Source organism: Macrobrachium nipponense, chromosome 41 (assembly GCF_015104395.2).
Source record: "Macrobrachium nipponense isolate FS-2020 chromosome 41, ASM1510439v2, whole genome shotgun sequence".
Classification (NCBI taxonomy): Eukaryota; Metazoa; Arthropoda; class Malacostraca; order Decapoda; family Palaemonidae; genus Macrobrachium; species Macrobrachium nipponense.
In genome coordinates, this window is record NC_061102.1 from 28,699,831 (window position 1) to 28,718,866 (window position 19,036).

The window sequence follows — 19,036 nt, forward strand, 5'->3', positions numbered from 1 at the left end:
CTGGAGTGTCAAGTATGGATGATGGGGATGATGACAATGTGGAATCAATAGATAACATTGTAAGTATTCACCCATTTATTTACATTAATAATAACATACATCAATTATTGACCCATTCATTTACATTAATGATAACATAAACAAGTATATATATATATATATATATATATATATATATATATATATATATATATATATATGTGTGTGTGGTGTGTGTGTGTGTGTGTGTATGTGTGTGCATGCATATGTGTATATGTAGGGGTTGTAAATGCATATATATATATATATATATATATATATATATATATATATATATATATATATAGATAGATATCCCTCTAACCATTAACTTATTAACAATTATCTAAAGCAGTTCATGAGATAAACATGAACCATAAAAAAAGTTAATGTATATCTTGCTATATAGACGTTTGCATCCCAAACGTCTACTCTTGTTAAGACTATGCTGTAGATACTATGATCAACTTAATGCATTATTTGTTAATCCGAGAGTCTTGACAGGGAACAGATCCTTCATTATTAAAGTAATTACAAAATGCTTCCCTTACATATTTCGCAGATGAAGTTTCATTGTGTGCGCACGTTGGTGCCAGTGGAATAGGTTGGTTGCCATACCTCTCATTCGCTTCATTAACCTCCTTATTATTCTCATCTTCAATATCTAAACCATCTAGATATGCTTGTGCATTTCGTTTCCTTAAGTAATTATGGAGATAGCAACATGCCATAACTATTGTTGAAGCCTTTGCTGGTGACACATTAATCGTTGACAAAAGAACTCAAAATCGAGCTGACATAATCCCAAAAACATTTTCAACGATGCGTCTACCTCGTGATAATCTGTAATTATAGATAGCTTGGGATTTGGTTAAGTTATTGTGTGCAAAAGGCTTCATTAAGTTATCCGGTAAAGGAAATGCATCATCTGCAATGAAAACAAAAGGCATAGCGTCAGGGCAGCCTGGTAAAGTGGTTGGTTCAGGGATACTCAATTTCTTTTCTTTCATTTTCTTACCAAATTTTGTGTTAGCAAACACTCCACCATCTGACACTCTACCATTGGCACCTACATCAACCATCATAAATTCATAGTGATCGTTAACAACAGCCATAAGCACAATGCTAAATGTATGTTTATAGTTAAAATAATATGATCCAGATCAAATGTGTTTTTTGATTTGCCGTCTTTTCCATCGATTGCCCCAATGCAATGGGGAAACTGCCAAGTCCTTTCAAATGCTGTAGCTACTTCTAGCCATTCAATTTTTGTTTTAGGGATCTGAAAGAATAAGATTGATATACTCGTAAATATCCATACATCATTTTCATCCTATCAATCATCATTATCGTGATCAATATTTTTAATAACTTTTAGGAAAATGTAAAGGCTATATTTTATTTTCTGGGTGCATTAGGCTACTTTGACCTGACTACTTCGCCTGACTGGAAATTTTAATTTATCATACTTCCTAGCCTGGCAGAGGTCGGTCCTGCATGCACCCAGATATTATATAGTAACCAACAGAAATCTTAATATTTATAAATTTTTTTTGTGAAGCATAAAGAAATAAAAATATTCATAGTAATCTCCCTTCATGTTTTGCAGGACCGCTCCACATTAGGCAGCGAGTCACAGCAGGTAGAATCACACGTCCCAAAGAAATTACAGAAATTGGATATGCAGAATAAACGTTATGAAGCACTCTCACTTGCATGCTCATATTTCAAGCAAAGTAACGACCCATTGATATTTTGGCCAAGAGCTGGGCTCAAGAATTTAGGGAAATAAGTGCAGAACAGCAAATATATGCCAGGAAGGCTATTAATGATATTCTTTTTGAGGCAAAATTAGGTACATTGCACAGACACAGCGTTAAGATTAATGAAAATAATATTCAAAGTAGATCTTCCACGCCCATCTCTGTACTGTCCTCTGACAGCGGAGCATCCACAAGTCGAGGTAATATAATAATCAGAAATATCACAGATACGACTGGAGTCAGTGTTTACACAACAATGTCAGACCTTTTGAACGATCCCCAGTACAGCTTGGAAAACTAAATACGTTATGGCATATTTAACCTACCTTAACATATTCCTTTAATACGGTGCAAATAGCACTACAGGTTTCCATGATGATACCACCAAGGCTTTGTGGAGAGAGAGCTGTGGTGAACATTAGTTCCTGAAATGTTTGTCCAGTAGCCAAGAATTTTAAAGTACTAGAAAGCCTTTCACATGCTGGAATCCCTTAGCTTGGTATCCATTTTTTGTATGAGGGGCGTAGTCATTTCTAGCAAATCCATGAAAGTTTCTCTGTCCATGCGTAGATAATTTTCGTAATCTGCAGGGGCAGAGAGGAGCAACTCCTGTAGAAGATTTTCATGCGTGAATTTACTTCTTTTTTTGAACAACTCTTTCATCTACATCTTTCTTTTCTTGATTCTACTTTCCTCCTAATCGTCTAAAGCCAGAATAATGCCTATACACGCTGCCTCTTTGCTCATCTTCACGCCACAAGCTTTAGAAGTCAACTAATGATTGCACAAACTTGATAGTAGTGTAGGGCTCAAACACTGTTTGCGCAATCTCGAAGATTGTACAATCATGATTGACAGTGTATCTGGGCCTTTAAACCAAGACTCAACAGCACAGGGAAAGAATATAGTCAATCTGTCTGAATTTACTGAAAAATTAACCAGCACTCCCGAACTACAACCATTGGTTCTGGAGTATCAAAAATACCCTGTAGAACCTTTCTCAATATTGAAAGATGACTCCTGACCAGATAGATCTAAACGACAGACAATAGTTATGATGTGCTCAATGTAAAAATGAACTCATGATATAAATTTTCCACAAAACGTTCAATATCAGAGCACAAATTTTTAAGAGTCCTTTCCAAAAAGGATGGTTATCCGGTTCGCTTGCAATGATTACAAATCACAAGGAAAAGTATCAGTACGATAAAAAGAAGGCGATTATGACATTGGCAATTTCAGTTTACCTAGGGCACCATGTCCTGGATCACAGGCCAGGGAAGCTTTGTGCCCATTATTGACCAATTGACCACTTAACCTTGTTTGAAAAGGAAGCAGAATTTTACTCGGAAACACCTCTTAGTTTACCTTGACTTTATTGCCTTTTGTTTTTTTTTGGGGGGGGAACCGTAATAGGTGGTCTACAGGCTACAGCGATATGATTTCCCCAGAATGGGACATGCATTGCCTTTTACACACCACCCGAGAGAGGAGAGAGAGAGAGAGAGAGAGAGAGAGAGAGAGAGAGAGAGAGAGACTTGGGCTGAAATCCATTCTAGTAATTTCTAGCAAAAGTACGGTCACGTTTGGTTACCCGACTCCGATATTTCAAACACTATATTCACCAACTCCTGCTTCAGTTTTAATACAGTTTTTAACTTTTTTCAAACTTGGGGACAATAGAGTCTGATACCTACCATCCCCTCTTCATGTTTCAGTTACATTTCCTCTGCCTGGCGATTTGCGTCATTCTGCATTAGCATTTTATTCCTCGAATTACTGCAACGTACTGAAAACTTTTCTGCATTTATCTGTTCATGTAAGGACAATGCAGGTTACTGTTCGAAATAAACATCAGAAGAACAACACTGGTAATATCAAAATGTAAAGTAAAAAGGTTAAGTCATAAGATTTAATTTTACAGCTGCTTAACATCACAGTAAGAAAAATCTTTAGACCTCGAGATTTATTATATAATATATTAAATTTAAAACTGATCGCATAACATTAAGTGTAATGAGTTGGGAAAATGTTATCACTATATATTTAGTGTTTAAATACAGTCCTACTATTGTGCATTTAAACGACCCTTATAGCTTAGAAATGTCTTCCATTTCTCATATCGCTGTTCCTCAATTATTCACACAATTCTCGTTCGTAAGCATTATTATGCAGTGTGTTGGAATCCATACTTACAGCGAAACGACATTACAGAGTCAAGTCAACAAAAACTTTTTAGTACTATAGTTCCTAAAGACAGACAACTTGAAAAATAAAAAGCCTGCACAAAGGGATGGGTGGTTTATAATATATATATATATATATATATATTTATATATATATATATATATATATATATCTATAGATGTATTTTATATATATATTTGTATATATATATTAGATATATATATATATTTGATATATATCTAGATATATTAATTAAAATTTTATAGCTAAAGAAATATTTATATTTACTATAAGAAAATTATATCATAAAGAAATATTTGTAATATTATTATAGGTGATATTTATATAAGATATATATCTATATATATATATATATTCATATATAGTATAGATATAAAAATTTTTTGTATTACATATAATATATATTATAAAATATTTATTTATATATATTATTTATACATATAAATTATTTATTTATATATATCAATTTATATATATATATAATAAATATTTATAAATATTTTATATATATAAAACTTGTATATATTTATATATATAATTTAGAATAATATATATTATAATATTTATTTATATTTATATATTTACATATCTTCTTTTATATATATTTATTTTCTATATATAAATTTATATATTATATATAAATATATAAATATGTTATATAGATAAATTTATACTATTATATATTTATATATGTATATATACTATGTATATCCTATATATTTATATATATATATTTATATATTATATATTATATATATATATTTTATATATATATATTATATATATATATTTATATATAATATAGTATATATATATATTTATATACATATATTTTATATATTTATATATTTATATAATATATTTTGATAATTATATTCTATATATATATTTATATATACCATATTAATATTATATATAATTATACATAGTAATATTTTTTATATATATATTTATATATATTTATATATATATTATATATATTTACCTATATATATATATTTATATATATAATTATATATATTTATATAATATTATATTTATATTATATATAATTATATATTTTATATATATATATATAAATTATATAATTTATATAATTATATATTATATATATATATATATATATATATATTTAGATATATATATACTATATATAGAAATACTTATTGTATAATATAAATACTTTATATATATAATTAATATATATAATATATAGTATAAGATATATAGATTTATATATATATATATATATATATATATACTAATAATTATATTATTATATATATATATATATAATATATAATTTAGATATATATATACTATATATAAATATACATTAATATATAAAATATACATATATATATAATAAATATTATTAGTATATATAATATATATAACTACTAATAATAATATATTATAAACTCGAAAAGTGGCATCAGTTTTAGATCTCGGATTTGTTTACGCTGTCCTAACAAACTGTCAACTAGTGTAAAATGGCTTGGAGTTTTGTGTGTATATATATATATATATATATATATATATATATATGTATATATATAATATATATATATAGATAATATATATATATATATATATATATATATATATATATATATATATATTATACACACAAAACTCCAAGCCATTTTACACTAGTTGACAGTTTGTTAGGGCAGCGTAAACAAATCCGAGATCTAAAACTGATGCCACTTTTCGAGTTTATGTTGAAATGTTTGAGTTTTGAAGAAGGCAACAATCCCTTACCTATAGCTTTCCCTGGTATATCACGCAACTTGGACATTTAGGCTATAAGCAGGGAACCTTTGGCAACCCTGTGCTGGAAGTGTCGCTATTAATTCCCGAGCTAGTTAGTTATTTTAAGTTTTTTTTTTTTTTAAGCACAAGTTCATTCTAAATAAACCTAGTATATTACTTTCTTGCTGTAGCTTCTATTGAAATTTCCTACCCAAGATAAGTTCCCCTGCCTTTTTTAAAAGGCAAATAAACTCGTCAGTCTTTTTATGTCATCTGTAGGTGTAATACTCACACTGAACGTGATGAGGTGAATCACGTTTAGAGCAACGTGGTTTCCGATTTCAGAAAACGCTCCAAAATGGCCCTTTAGATCAACGTGTTGAACTAACGTCGTTGGGGGTCACAGGTGTGGGAGAGCCTTGAAATCCAACCCCTTGCGTCGTAGTCAGAATTTGCAGCAGTTTTAAGTAATTTTGAATGGGTAGCTTAGAGTTGGCGAGGGGTGTATTCTACGCTAATAGTCTTCCAGCCCCATCGTTGCAACAGAGGGGTGGACCCTTGGAGGGGGGGGGGGGGGGTTCTAACGGCTGTTTGCATGCAGCGTCCCTTCGGCCCCGAGCTGCACCCGGTATTTAGCATTTTATTTTAGTTCCATTCCCAGTTCCTTTCTTCCATCACGATATCGAACTATTACTTCATGGTGTAACTGTGGAACTCTCTCCCGGTTTCAACTAAAAGCCACAAAATCACTCTCCAAGTTATTTTTTTATATTTTTTGCTGTCCAGCAACTCAAACTCATCTTTCACTTCCTTCAGCGCTGAAAGTTCCCCTAGTACTTGATTTATTCCCTATATTTCACGATTCATTCACTCGTAAAACACACTGAGAATGAACTACGATGATGCAATACTTAAGCCCTCTTTCGTTTGTCAGTATCAGTCTATAAGTGTACACACATATACTGATAAATCAAACGACTTACGTAACCATTTTACTTAAACCTATATCTTCCATCTACATCATTCCTTACAAACCAACTTCTCTCAGATTTGCTACAACAACGAAAAGTTCACCTGGACGCTCTTATTTAATTAACTGGACTGATATCATGATGTGGATTTATATATTGCATATTGGCGTGGCAGTAACGATGCTCATTAACTCTTAATGAATCCAGGATTATACATTTTTGAATTCGAATACCATTCACAATGCAGGAAAAGGCGATGGAATCATCTGCAAAGAGAGCCATTCGATTTTCTCAAGTAGAGAGAGAGAGAGAGAGAGAGAGAGAGAGAGAGAGAGAGAGAGAGAGAGAGAGAGAGAGAGAGACGTTCCATATTATCGATTACTACCCTCCTTCGTTAACAAAGCAAGTCATCCGGAAACCGAAGCATCTGTTAGACGAGTATCACCTGTGGAACACTTACCTACTCGTTCCCTATTTAACTAATGATGTATATATAATTTTTACACTAACAAGATACTAAGTAGTGTAGAACTTACTTATGACGACCTATTCTTCGCATAGCTCACTTATATCCATCTGACAACTAGGATATATTAAGTTTATATGTATTTTGCGAGAGAAAACTATTAATGCTGCACATTTATATAAGTCAAAGAAGGACATGCTCTACAGGTATACTCAGTGATTATATAGAGTCCCACGAAACATAGCCTGTCCATATTCAAAAAAGCACAATCCTAAGAGGGGTATACACGGTAAAGTCACTGAAAAACATACCTCAGTTCTGTGACTTTATTCTTAATACCCAAATCCTCGATAATGCACTGTTACTAAGATATTGAGAGGGTGTAAAATTTATGAAATTTTTACGTAATGTGTGATGGGTACACAAGGATTATTCTTTAGCACAGATCTATGGGGGGACAGCTCAAAACTGCCATTGGTAAGGGATAAAATAATGACTATTTGGTAGGAAACATCAGCTTCACAACAATTACAAGACGCTTAGGATGTATCTCTGATTATCCCTGCCATACTTGAAGGTTGAAGAAGTTCAGAAACTCGAGTGGGCATCTTTTAGTCTGGAAAGATGCAACACTTTAGGTTAGGCTTGGAATGGTTTGGATGCAACCCTGACTTTCAGTAGTTCCGTTTCCCCCCCCCGAAAATCCTCATCCCCCACTGTGGTACCCATTATTGCTCGACATTGGAAAGAGGGTGTAATAGGCTAACTAAACATTGAATTTCTAACATATGTCAAAATCATACCAAAAGTATAAATTATTTCAACCTTGAAGCTGATTTTCGTTCATCTATTAAATGTACAATGTCAAAAAACTCAAGACTAGACAAATGTGGAAAAGGTATAGTCACAAATGGCTCTTTGTGTGGCACCTAATGTCAATAATCACAGACAGACAACCTTCTGTTATCTTACACGGGAAAAATTCCTGGTAGATCTAGGAAATAACTCCGCGTCGCGCATTTCTTTGGAAACTACAATTTCCTGTAGTATTTCAGTTGCTTATTAAGAATTTACAGTTATTTTTGGGGGGCCGACTGTCATTAACTCCCTTGAGCTAGTACTAAGCACGTCGAAATCCATTTGACGTCCCACTCTCTAGTAGCTGTCGTATTCGCGGGACCGTTCCTTGCAGTCCTTGCGGAGTTATTGCCTGGAATTACCATATATTCCTAACAATGGAGAATGCTTATATTACCGTTTCAACCAAAGACAGCACTCACCGGGGTAATGACAACTAACGAAACTCGTCAATTATACCCTGTTCTAGATGAACTAGAACCACTCACGACTTACCTTTAGTCAACTGAACGCTCTCAAGTCGTCTCTTTGGCGTCAAAGGTAATAAATAAATATTTTTCTTCATTGATGTTCATAGAGGAAAATGTCAATGTTATGACGATGGAATGAATGGACACGGAAATGGCGCTTACACCAGAGTACCGCATACCTCTCCCGTACCTGTGGCCCAACTAACGAAAAGGAACCAATGGTAGGGAATTCTAAGGAGTCTAAAGAAAGGAAAGGTACACAAACTGACATTCCACAAGCTTCACTACAAAATCCTTGGTATATATATTCACCTTCATCAATTAAGACAACTTAAATGCATTCAACATGCGAATGACATTATCATGTGCCCTATCGAGTTATTTTTTTTTACCCAAATATGGCAGATATGACTTTTTAGGATATTGTGTCTAATGTATATATATCACTGACATGAAATCGGATTTTTTTCATATACATGGTACCATGTAAATATCGACAAATACACTACACGAATATTCACATAGAAAACCTTACTATAATTTATAAAATAAATTCTTGCCCTGCAGGGAACCTAATCACTCCTGCTTCTACAAGTAATGTATTGAAGTGGGATAATAAAATGAATCAACACAATGTCAGACTTTATTTTCTTCTGTGCTTACAAACACATGAGCTTCAACACAATGGTCACGTGGGAGCCTATACTGAGCCTTAGAGAGTCAATCGATAAGGCTCACTTTCCAATACATCACCATTGAGGGGAAACCTGAACCTCAGCAAGTGACGTCCTCAAGACTCGAAAATGGCTGGCCACGACTTAAAAGTTTACAGTGGGAAGTGTATTATTATTTTCTCTCCACGGCTTCACAAGGATAAATTATTAGGATAGCAGATGGATTCTTGCAAGGTTCACAGGCAGCACAAGAGAAATAAATAAATATATGTATTGTACAACTGTTTTCCTTTCTTTCTCTCGTGCTCTTGTCAGAGAATGTTTATGTTATGAAAGAGAGTTTCCAAGTAAGAGGTGGGAGGTGAGGAGGAGGAGGAGGAGGAGCGGGGGGTGGGGGATATGTTGATGAAAATTTTTCCATCATTAATAATAAGAAGTGAAAAGAGAGAAAAATGGTTCGAGGAGGGAAAGGCGGACGAATCCGAAAAAGGAAAATCGCGAAAGAGTGAAAATCAAAGGATCGAAAGGAATCTTGACGCACAAGGGACGAGTGGTGACAGGTTCTGACAAATCGGAGTTTAACAACTACAATCTAATATTATGTACATCCATTATTTAAAAGTTCCACTGCTAAAACTCATATAAATTTATCCTTGTTTAAAATACACATTTTTTTTTTGTTCAATTTGAAAGTTACAGCAACTGTTTATTTTATTTTCATAAAAAATGTATCCATATCACTCCATTACGTACTGTAGCAGTCTGCCATACATGTACATCAATCATAAGAGTTTAAATCTCTTAATGTAAGTAGAAATTTGATATCATCTCATCCAAGTGGTTACATTGAGGATTATGTACATAGCACAAAAAACGTGGATCTATAAAGTGGGAATTTCAAAAAGAAAAAAGATAAAAATTAATTGAGAGAAGACTTCATATAATCTACAGATCACAAACAGAGAGAGAGAGAGAGAGAGAGAGAGAGAGAGAGAGAGAGAGAGAGAGAGAGAGAGAGAGAGAGAGAGAGAGAGAGAGAGAGAGAGAGAGAGCATAAGTGCGTCATCAAATAGTATGGACGCCAGCATTATCTCCTAAAAAAGAGAATTCCGTGTGGTGATTACTGCTCATAAATCTTCAGATCGCAGTGATATTACAGATGCAGGAAAGGAAAGGAAGAGGCGAGAATGATGAATGAGAAGTGGAGGACAATATAAGATCGGTGAGTCACACCCAGGACAATATCTATTCAAAGAATTGAAGACAATTAACTTCGATACAAAATGCAAACTATCAGTATTATTACATTTCGACACTTAAAGCTTACAACATCCACCCGTTGCTTGATTACCTTTAAAACTAAGTCCTTTCTTATTTTTTTTTTCTTTCCTTCGAAGTGGAAGCAGGATAAATATATTCACGAGACTTTCTCTTCAGGTGTTCTTCCCTGCTCACACGGCGTGTCTGTTGTCTGCTGTCTGTCTACCTATAGCGAGTCTAATCAGACACAAGAATTTCATAAATGGAATTTTTTTTTTTTCCTTCTTCTTCTTCTTCTCCATATTACAAGTATATATGTATATACTATGCGGCAACATGAGCTGAGTTATATAACAAGTTTGTCAGGAATTCAAAATGGGTCACATGATTTTGTACTTACTTTCTTAGAGAGCTAAATTAAACATCAGATTTTATTCATAGCACTTTTCGTTGGGTGGAGACATCAATAAGGAATTGACACGAGAGAAAATAACTATAAATAATTCCGGATTAGGTTTAGGCTGGTGTTTGAAGCATGAATGAATAATTAAATGAGGAAAGGAAACAATAATCGCAGTAGATTGACAAATGCGAAGAACTAGCAGGGAAATGTCAAAGACGAGAAAAAAGGAAAACGATATAAACAAACATTGTCACAAAAGGGGGATAAGTGAGATGAAGAACAAATAGAGTCCTTGGAATATTCACACAAAAAAATGAGTACTGATCAAATCCAGAGCTATAATTGAAAATGCCATACAAAGAGAAAGAGAACGCTGTCTGGAATATGGCTCTGAAAAACACTGAAAGATGGCGGTTCTTCTTGGCTTGTGTACAAATAAATACACGTATATATGCATGTATATCCTAATCATTAACACGGATGGTGTGTCCCACTCACCTGAGAATGACCATATAAAACCCATTCCATCTGAATGACTGAAGAAGATCAGCGGTAGAATCCTGAACAGAAATATTGCTAGGAGAAAAATCATCTTCAGGCGGAAGATTTCGATTTGATCGAAACAACAAAATGGGTCCTTTGTCGTAAAAGAAAACCTGGGGTCCCCTCGCAAAGACCCGTTGGGAGAACGACCCCCGGGGATCGGGCGGGGGGCGGAAGGAACGGTGGGGAGGAGAACTGGGAACTTGTACTAAATATTGGGACACTGTACTTTTAAAAGGCAAAAGAACAAATCGTACTTATAAAAGTCCTTCTGTTCCCCTGAGAGGCGGTTTACATTTCCAATCTTTAGTTTTTCTCCTTCTTTCTTATCTCTCTTTTTGCAAATTTGACAGCGATGAGCAATGAACAATGGGGAGGGGAACCTTTAAGAATGGAGAAAGCCGCAGGGAAAAGAATAAAGGTACAAGGGAAATATTGTACATTAATTTCAACCCAAACCAAAATATTAGGTTCTGATTCAGAGATGAGTTGCCACGTCACAATAGGAATTTTTGGAAGAGTAAATAATGTGTGCTATGACGACTGAAAACCTATGGAACAAAACAGCATTTCTACTGTTATAGAAAAAATAACTGCAGTACAGGAATATGTAATAGGGCAAATGCCGGACATTTTACAACATATCAAAACAGAATTTTCATTTCTTAAAATAGATCTCACAACTTACTTCAAAAGGGATTTATTTTTTAATGACAAGAGTACACTCTCATTCAAATGTCGATTCACCGTCTTTCAGAGTTTTTAAAGTTTTCTATAGCAAACAGGGTCCCTGGAGTCTAACTAATAAAACAATTAAAAACCTTTATCCACATTTAAGGGAGGCTGAGGAACTGCTGCTTTGTGTGAGACTTAAAGAGTGACAAGGTAAGTGATTTTGAGCCTTCGGACAGGACGAAATTTGTGCCGTAGTAATCAGGCTAAATGAAGAGCACCCACCCACAGCCTTCTAAATCAGTCTATGGAAACGAATAAAATGGCCATCTATAAACCATCGACGTTGTGATCCCAATGCGGACTTCCACTAAGTTCAAAATAGAAGAAACAAACGGTGGGTGTGAAGTCTGGAATACGCAAGTAATGATCTTCCAACACAAACGGCCGAAGAGGGAGACGGATTGATCAAATATTAGCTGGCGCTGTGATCCCTAAGGCTTCAAACCATCACGTACCTCCGTCACTCATTAACATATAGTAATATTTATTAAGATTACATCGAGTAACGTCCACCGCGCCAAGGGAAACTAGTCACAACGTCACTTCTCATCTATGGCACAAACTCCCAAGTGCGACTTTCCCCCCCCTTTTTTTAAAACAAGGGCTGCAGAAGAGCCCGACACACGCCGTCCTACTAGGTCTTCCTAATGTAAAGACTGTGATCACGTCTTCTGTATCCTGTATTCTTTTGTAAATGAGCATGCTCGAGTCAAAGAAAAGCGGTAAGAACAACTACGATCCAGTTTTAATACCACGGATCTCTCAGATGCGCATCAAGAGTCTTTTTACTCTTTTTACGCGAGAGAAGGTCACGTCAATCAGATTCATGTCGACAAAAAATTTTTCCTCCTCATCCTCATGAAAGACATCTGTTATATAAAATTTCCCATTGCTGTAACTACGATCAAATCAATACCCAATAAATTAACGGAGGTGGTAGTGATAATGTTTAAGGACCTATTTTTGGAATGACTCTTGTTTGAAATTTTGTAAAAATAAAAATTCATAAGTACTAAACACGGTCCTGAAGTGACCACAAGCACAAAAAACATTCATACAACCATATTGTAAGAAACACTGGTCAGCTCGCACATCAGCTGACGACATCTTCATAAAATAGACAAAATGCATAACAGCACCAATGACAGAGAAGCGAGTTCAGTTCTTTCAACAGTTACACAGTAAACCTGAATTGCTAGGAACAGATCCTTCAATCACGCGATTAATTCGCACTTTGCAAGTAATTAAAGAAATAGTTTTATCAACCACCTAGAAATTGTGAGCCGATTGTTATAAGTCAAATTCCTATTTTTACTGTTTTCAACAGATTCTGAGAAATCCCAAGGAATTAAAACTGGAACATTTGTAACTGAAAATGACCCAGTCTGTGATGGAATAAAAGAGATAAGACCGGATTTCAATCCACTGTCAATAAATAGAAAAAAAAGGATGGCCAAGGCTCGCACAAAAGATGTTTGTTCAGATACGCCTTGCGAGGAGGACAAGTGGAAATGACTATTTCTGGATTCCTCACTTTTGTAGAAGAGTAGAAATGCGAGAATAATATCAAATAATCCAGCAACATAAATAATGACAAAAATATAAAGAGAAAAAACTTCACAAGCTGTACACAGGAACACGCGGTGGTTGACGGTACTTAAAAAAGTACAAATTAATTCTAGTCACTCTAGGAAGTATCATGTTTCCTCTCCTGCTATTCATCGCCCAGGGACGCCTTTACAGAACACCGAGCGCCCGATTTCATCAACTCATCACCTACAACATCACAACAAGTTATGATCATCATCATCAGTCGTCTTCAGGCGTGACAACTTCATCCTGTTATAATCTTCACAGCTGAAATAGGCCTACGTAGATTGAAAGAAATACAAAAATACAATGAACATCAATCAAGGGGGAAAAACTGATATCTCATTGCTATCAGTGGTCGAGTTTGGAACTCTTTCTGAAGTTGTTTACTTGTTTACACTAGTTTTTAACGGCCTATAAGCACGAACGGGGCCACACACTCTTGTCAGGAGGCCGGATGCTCACGAACTTTGTACACCACATAATCTGTACAGTGAATCCAACATTTACATCATTTCATCTGTACAGTACATTCAAAATTGTACACCTTCCATAAAGTATTTTCCTGTACATGCGCAGTCAGGGACTGCACAGATAAAAACCCATCTATAAACACATATATGGGTTAATACAACACACAGTGTGATGTGTCCCTCTGGTTCTGTGGTAACGCTGATTGCTGTGGTATGACGGTGCTTCTTCTTCGTTTCTTCACGGTTATCCTGCCGTCAACGGCTCTGTCTCTCGACTTTCTGCTTTCGGCACGGGGAGGGGGAGGGGGGGAGGGGGGAGGAGGAGGAGGAGGAGGAGGAGAAGGATGAAGGGCAAATAAGCTAGTAGGAGTTCGGAGGGTGGGGATTCGGGAGAATGGGTGGGGTTGGAAGGGGGGGAGGGGGGCTAAGTAGAAAAAGCGAAGACATCGACTGGAAAAGAAAGACCACGGCGCTGCCTGTCTCTTGTTTTTCTTCGAGGGCGCTCCTCTTCTCAAAGAAGTTACTGCCTTGGCAATTCTTGATTCTACTCACAATATTTTCTCAAATTTCTTCGCCCTTCCATTTCAATTGGGGCATCTTGATTCATTTCACATCGTTCAGCTGGCCACTGTCTATTGGACATTCAGGGCTCAGACCCACAGCCGTTTCGTAGTGATTCCATAAAAAAAACAATATAAAATAAATAGTAGGATTTTAGGAATTCATAGGAATCGGGACATAGTAGGATTTGGCGTGCTAGGGGTAAGTATGAATTGAAAAAAAAGATTTCATTTGTCTCAGGTAGGTTTTGGGCGCTATGAAAAGACCCAGAAATCTTAAGAGAAATCAAATTAACCCAGCGATAGCCATTACACAATCTTATGGCATAGAGAGCCATCCAATTCTTAACTTAATTTACTCAAAATACCTTGTGACTAAATGTATCTTAAGTAAGGTGAACATTACACTTATAGTAAATGAAGATCTAATCCAATAATACCACAGTCACTTTCACTGATAAAAGACCAATGATATTTTACAAATTGATATGGCTATTTACTGGGATCGATTTAGGAGAACCAAATGAAGCTAAAAACTAATTAGGTAATTTAAATAGTGAAACTAAAATCAATTAGGTAGATGCAAATACACCGACACAAACAAAAAGACGGACAAACGGACACCAAATATTCCAAATAAATCAATTAGGTAGAAAAAAGTCATCGTCAATACATGATCATTCAATGGACATACAGCGAGGTCAAGGGTTAAACCATATACCACATCTTCAGCAGACGGGGTATAATACCAATGGGGGCATTTTGGATTCTAAGGAAATAATGAAAACCTCAAAACAAGACGATGAATCAAGCACAACAAATGATAAGAAATGAAGACTGTCTTCTAATCACGCAATTCGCAGTAAAAATAGAGCACAGTCGTCCAATGTTGACAATTTGGGGCACAGGGGTGCTGACAGCGCTGTCAATAAACAATGGCTTAACATTGGAATAGAAAGCAGAAATAATATCCTTTCAGCGAAGCCAAATTTCGTTTACTTTCACGCAAATGCTTTTACAAGTATGGACATCAAATATTAGTTCAATTTGCGATTTCATACAAAGATTATTTTTACTTTTTGGACTTAGTACAAAAGCTAACAGGTAATTTACTTCGCAACTCTACCATATGGTCGAAATATGAATGGGAACAAATCGAACGTTTTACGAGAATTAAAACTACAAGTGTCAATCAATTAAGAAAAAATATAAATACAAAAAATAAATTGAATAGAACACGTTGCACACGCGAAGCACATGTCAATACGGATTCAGAATATGCAACAGCAAAAAAAATTTCTCTCCAAGATGTTCGGCCTCTCAACTTTTCTTTCTCTTCATTCACCTGCTGTCAAAGGTTCCATATTTAGCTTATCACAGGCGACGCCTGACTGTTTTTTGGGTCTTATTTCCCGAGGAAGGGGGCGAAAAAAAAGCTCTTCTCTCCAGCCTAGGAAGGAGGATAGACCTCCAAAGAGCTAATATAGTAGATCTAACGACTGTGTATTTAAAAAATAAACAAACAAACAAACAATACGTCACACGTCATTATTCAACAGAACGGCTGATCAGTTTATACTAAGTGTCAATGATCGCGGCAAATTTACAAATGTTGTTATGTAATGTTGGGTTAGTCCTCATCCCCATTCGAAGCGCCCTTAAATTACGTCGTTAATAAACATAGATCGTGTTCGTGACCTACACCTGACCTGATAAAGGTTTCGTTCAACTTGGCTGGTTCGAATGTAGTCGTTCCAGAAACGCGTTTTAAAAGCCTTGAAAATTCCTAGGCGCAGGACTAATTTTAGCTTGGTCAGATCTCTGGAAAATTTGCAAAAAATCAAATCCAAAATTCCAGTCCATCGAACGATTCTTGAATGATCTAAAAAGCAGAGCGAGCCAAATCAATGGCTTCCGAGACTTGGTATTTGCGAAATGAAAGTCGATTTCACCGATGGAATGCTACTCACGAATACTGAAAACAATATATTTTGAAATTCACATAAGCCAAGATTAAATCGATAGGTACAGATGGTTAAGGTTTTAGTGGCGTTAGTGACAAACGAAAAAATAAAGGAACTTAACTAACCAATTGTAAGTTACTTGTTACCAAAAACACTTTTTTGGGACAAAACACAAAGACGACAAAATTGGATTCATTGTTGGATTCAATCGGAAACAGGACTAGTTCAAGAAATAATCATACGTGACTTTGGTCGCATGGAAAGGAAGGGGGGGGGGGGGGAGAGAGGGAGAGAGAGAGAGAGAGGGGGGAGGGGGGGGGGCAAAAGGGAAAGGAACTATAAGTAGGTAGTGGAGGATTGTCATCAGCAGGTTTCGCGGAAGGTGGGGGAGAGAGCAGAAGGTGGCGCTACCTACATTTGAAAAACGCATGCGCCACTTCGTATTGGGAGGGGGGTAAGGGGGGCGGCCATCCCCCGCATGACGTCACCACCCTTCCATAACGGTCCTAATTATTTGCTTCAGAGCGATATATTTTTTTTTTCATGAGTCCTTAAAATTGCTTTTAGTGAATTGTACTTCAGAACGGATTCAATTCGGCGTCACTAGGCCCACCTCGAGGGGATGGATATACCGACCGAGCAGTACAGCCACCGCAAATCTTACCCGATTCTCCTCTGAGAAGAATCGCTTGCAGTTATTACTACAACTAAGAGAGAGCATCATCATCATCATCTTGAGAGGGTCATTAGCAACCTACATCATATACACATATATGTATTTATATATACATATAAGTTTTATTCATACACATCTTGAAGAGTTTTCATGAATTTTTTTGGGGGGTTGGGGACCAGGTCACGCCTAGCAACAGTTTACTAATGATCACTATAATATCATGGAGTGAGAAAGATGTAAAGTAGACAGGACCGTTCTAACATGTTTTGATAAATGCTTTTCCTGATAGCATGAGACAAACGAACTTTTCACTCTCTCGTGAATAATAGCCATCCAACTGTCTAATCCAAACTAGCCATTAATGTTACAGGCACTAGAATATTATTTTCGAAGTTCACAATGAGTTCCTAAAAAATCAATGGGTCATTTATCGACAGTAAGCAATTTCACGAAAACAAAGATGTGCAGCAATCATAAAGTGAATTATTTTTTTTTATTTTGACTCGAACAAGATTATCATGCACCACACATGTAAGAATGCACAAGTGCCCTTCACGTCACCGTTTCATACACTGAACGTCACGAGTTAGAATCATATTAGAGTCATATCCTTTCGGAATGAACCGCTTTTCAAGTCACAGGTTCTGGTCGATCACACCCACGAGGGATCTCTCCTCTCTTTCACTTTCTTTTTCTTTCGCATTCATTTTCATTTCCGGTTGAATGTGGCTGACAATCCCACCCTATGTGGTTGGGTGTACGGCATTTCAGCCGACGGGCTTTTCAGAGAGAAAAAGGGGGGGCGGGCCATAAGTCTAAAGCGTCTTGGCAAAGCCCTTTGGAACATTGAAACTACAGTTTCTCTTTTCACCGCCATCAAAATAAGAAACACTACTTCTCTTCTTAAATGACTGAGGCGCCTTGACTCTTGGGATTCGGGGGGGGGGAGGCGTTAAAACGATTCTGCCGGAGGAACTTGATGCCTTTTATTTTATTTTATTATATTTATTATTTTTTTGTCTTCAGCGTAGGAATCGCCGCTGCTTCTTCGCCTCACTCCTGCTTCGTGGCTCCTGGGGAATTGGGCTCCTGCTTGATGGAATTCCCCCTGGCGGCCGCCACGGCTCCTACGGTCTGACTGAGTGTGTAGAGAGCGGAGATGGAGCGCTCCTCGTCGCTCATATGCGGAGAGGCGAGAGCGGCGGACATGGAGAGCGCCGGGTTAGTCACCGCTATGATGTTGCCCTGACTTGACGACAGCACCTGCCGGATAGAAGGAACGCAATGAACCGACGCGGTACTCTTCGCCTGAAGCTAGACCGACGTTTACTCAACACGTCAACATTGCATTTCAAGACCAACTGTCATGACATACTGATATCATCTTAACAATAATAAACAGGTACCATAAATTAAAGTATATCTTAGTTTAACCAGACCACTGAGCTGATTAGCAGCTCTCCTAGGGCTGGCCCGAAGGATTAGATATTTTTACGTGGCTAGGAACCAATTGGTTACCTAGCAACGGGACCTACAGCTTATTGCGGGATCAGAACCACATTATATCGAGAAATGAATTTCTATCACCAGAAATAAATACCTTACGAATACATGGAGCGAAGCTTGTCAGAATGGAGATATTCAAACCG

The 19,036-nt window shown here is 36.2% G+C and overlaps 1 protein-coding gene across 14 annotated transcripts in view; it reads right to left on the reverse strand.

The window, feature by feature from the left end:
- Positions 1-9,138: 9,138 nt before the first annotated feature.
- The window catches only part of LOC135212644 (NGFI-A-binding protein homolog), a 560,269-nt gene continuing 550,371 nt past the window's right edge, over positions 9,139-19,036 (reverse strand). For all 14 annotated transcript variants that reach the window (XM_064246246.1, XM_064246245.1, XM_064246240.1 and 11 more), the window contains one exon: positions 9,139-18,650. In XM_064246246.1, the coding sequence (XP_064102316.1) occupies positions 18,441-18,650 (210 nt within the window). In that variant the 3' untranslated portion in view covers positions 9,139-18,440. The remainder of the gene's footprint in view (positions 18,651-19,036) is intronic.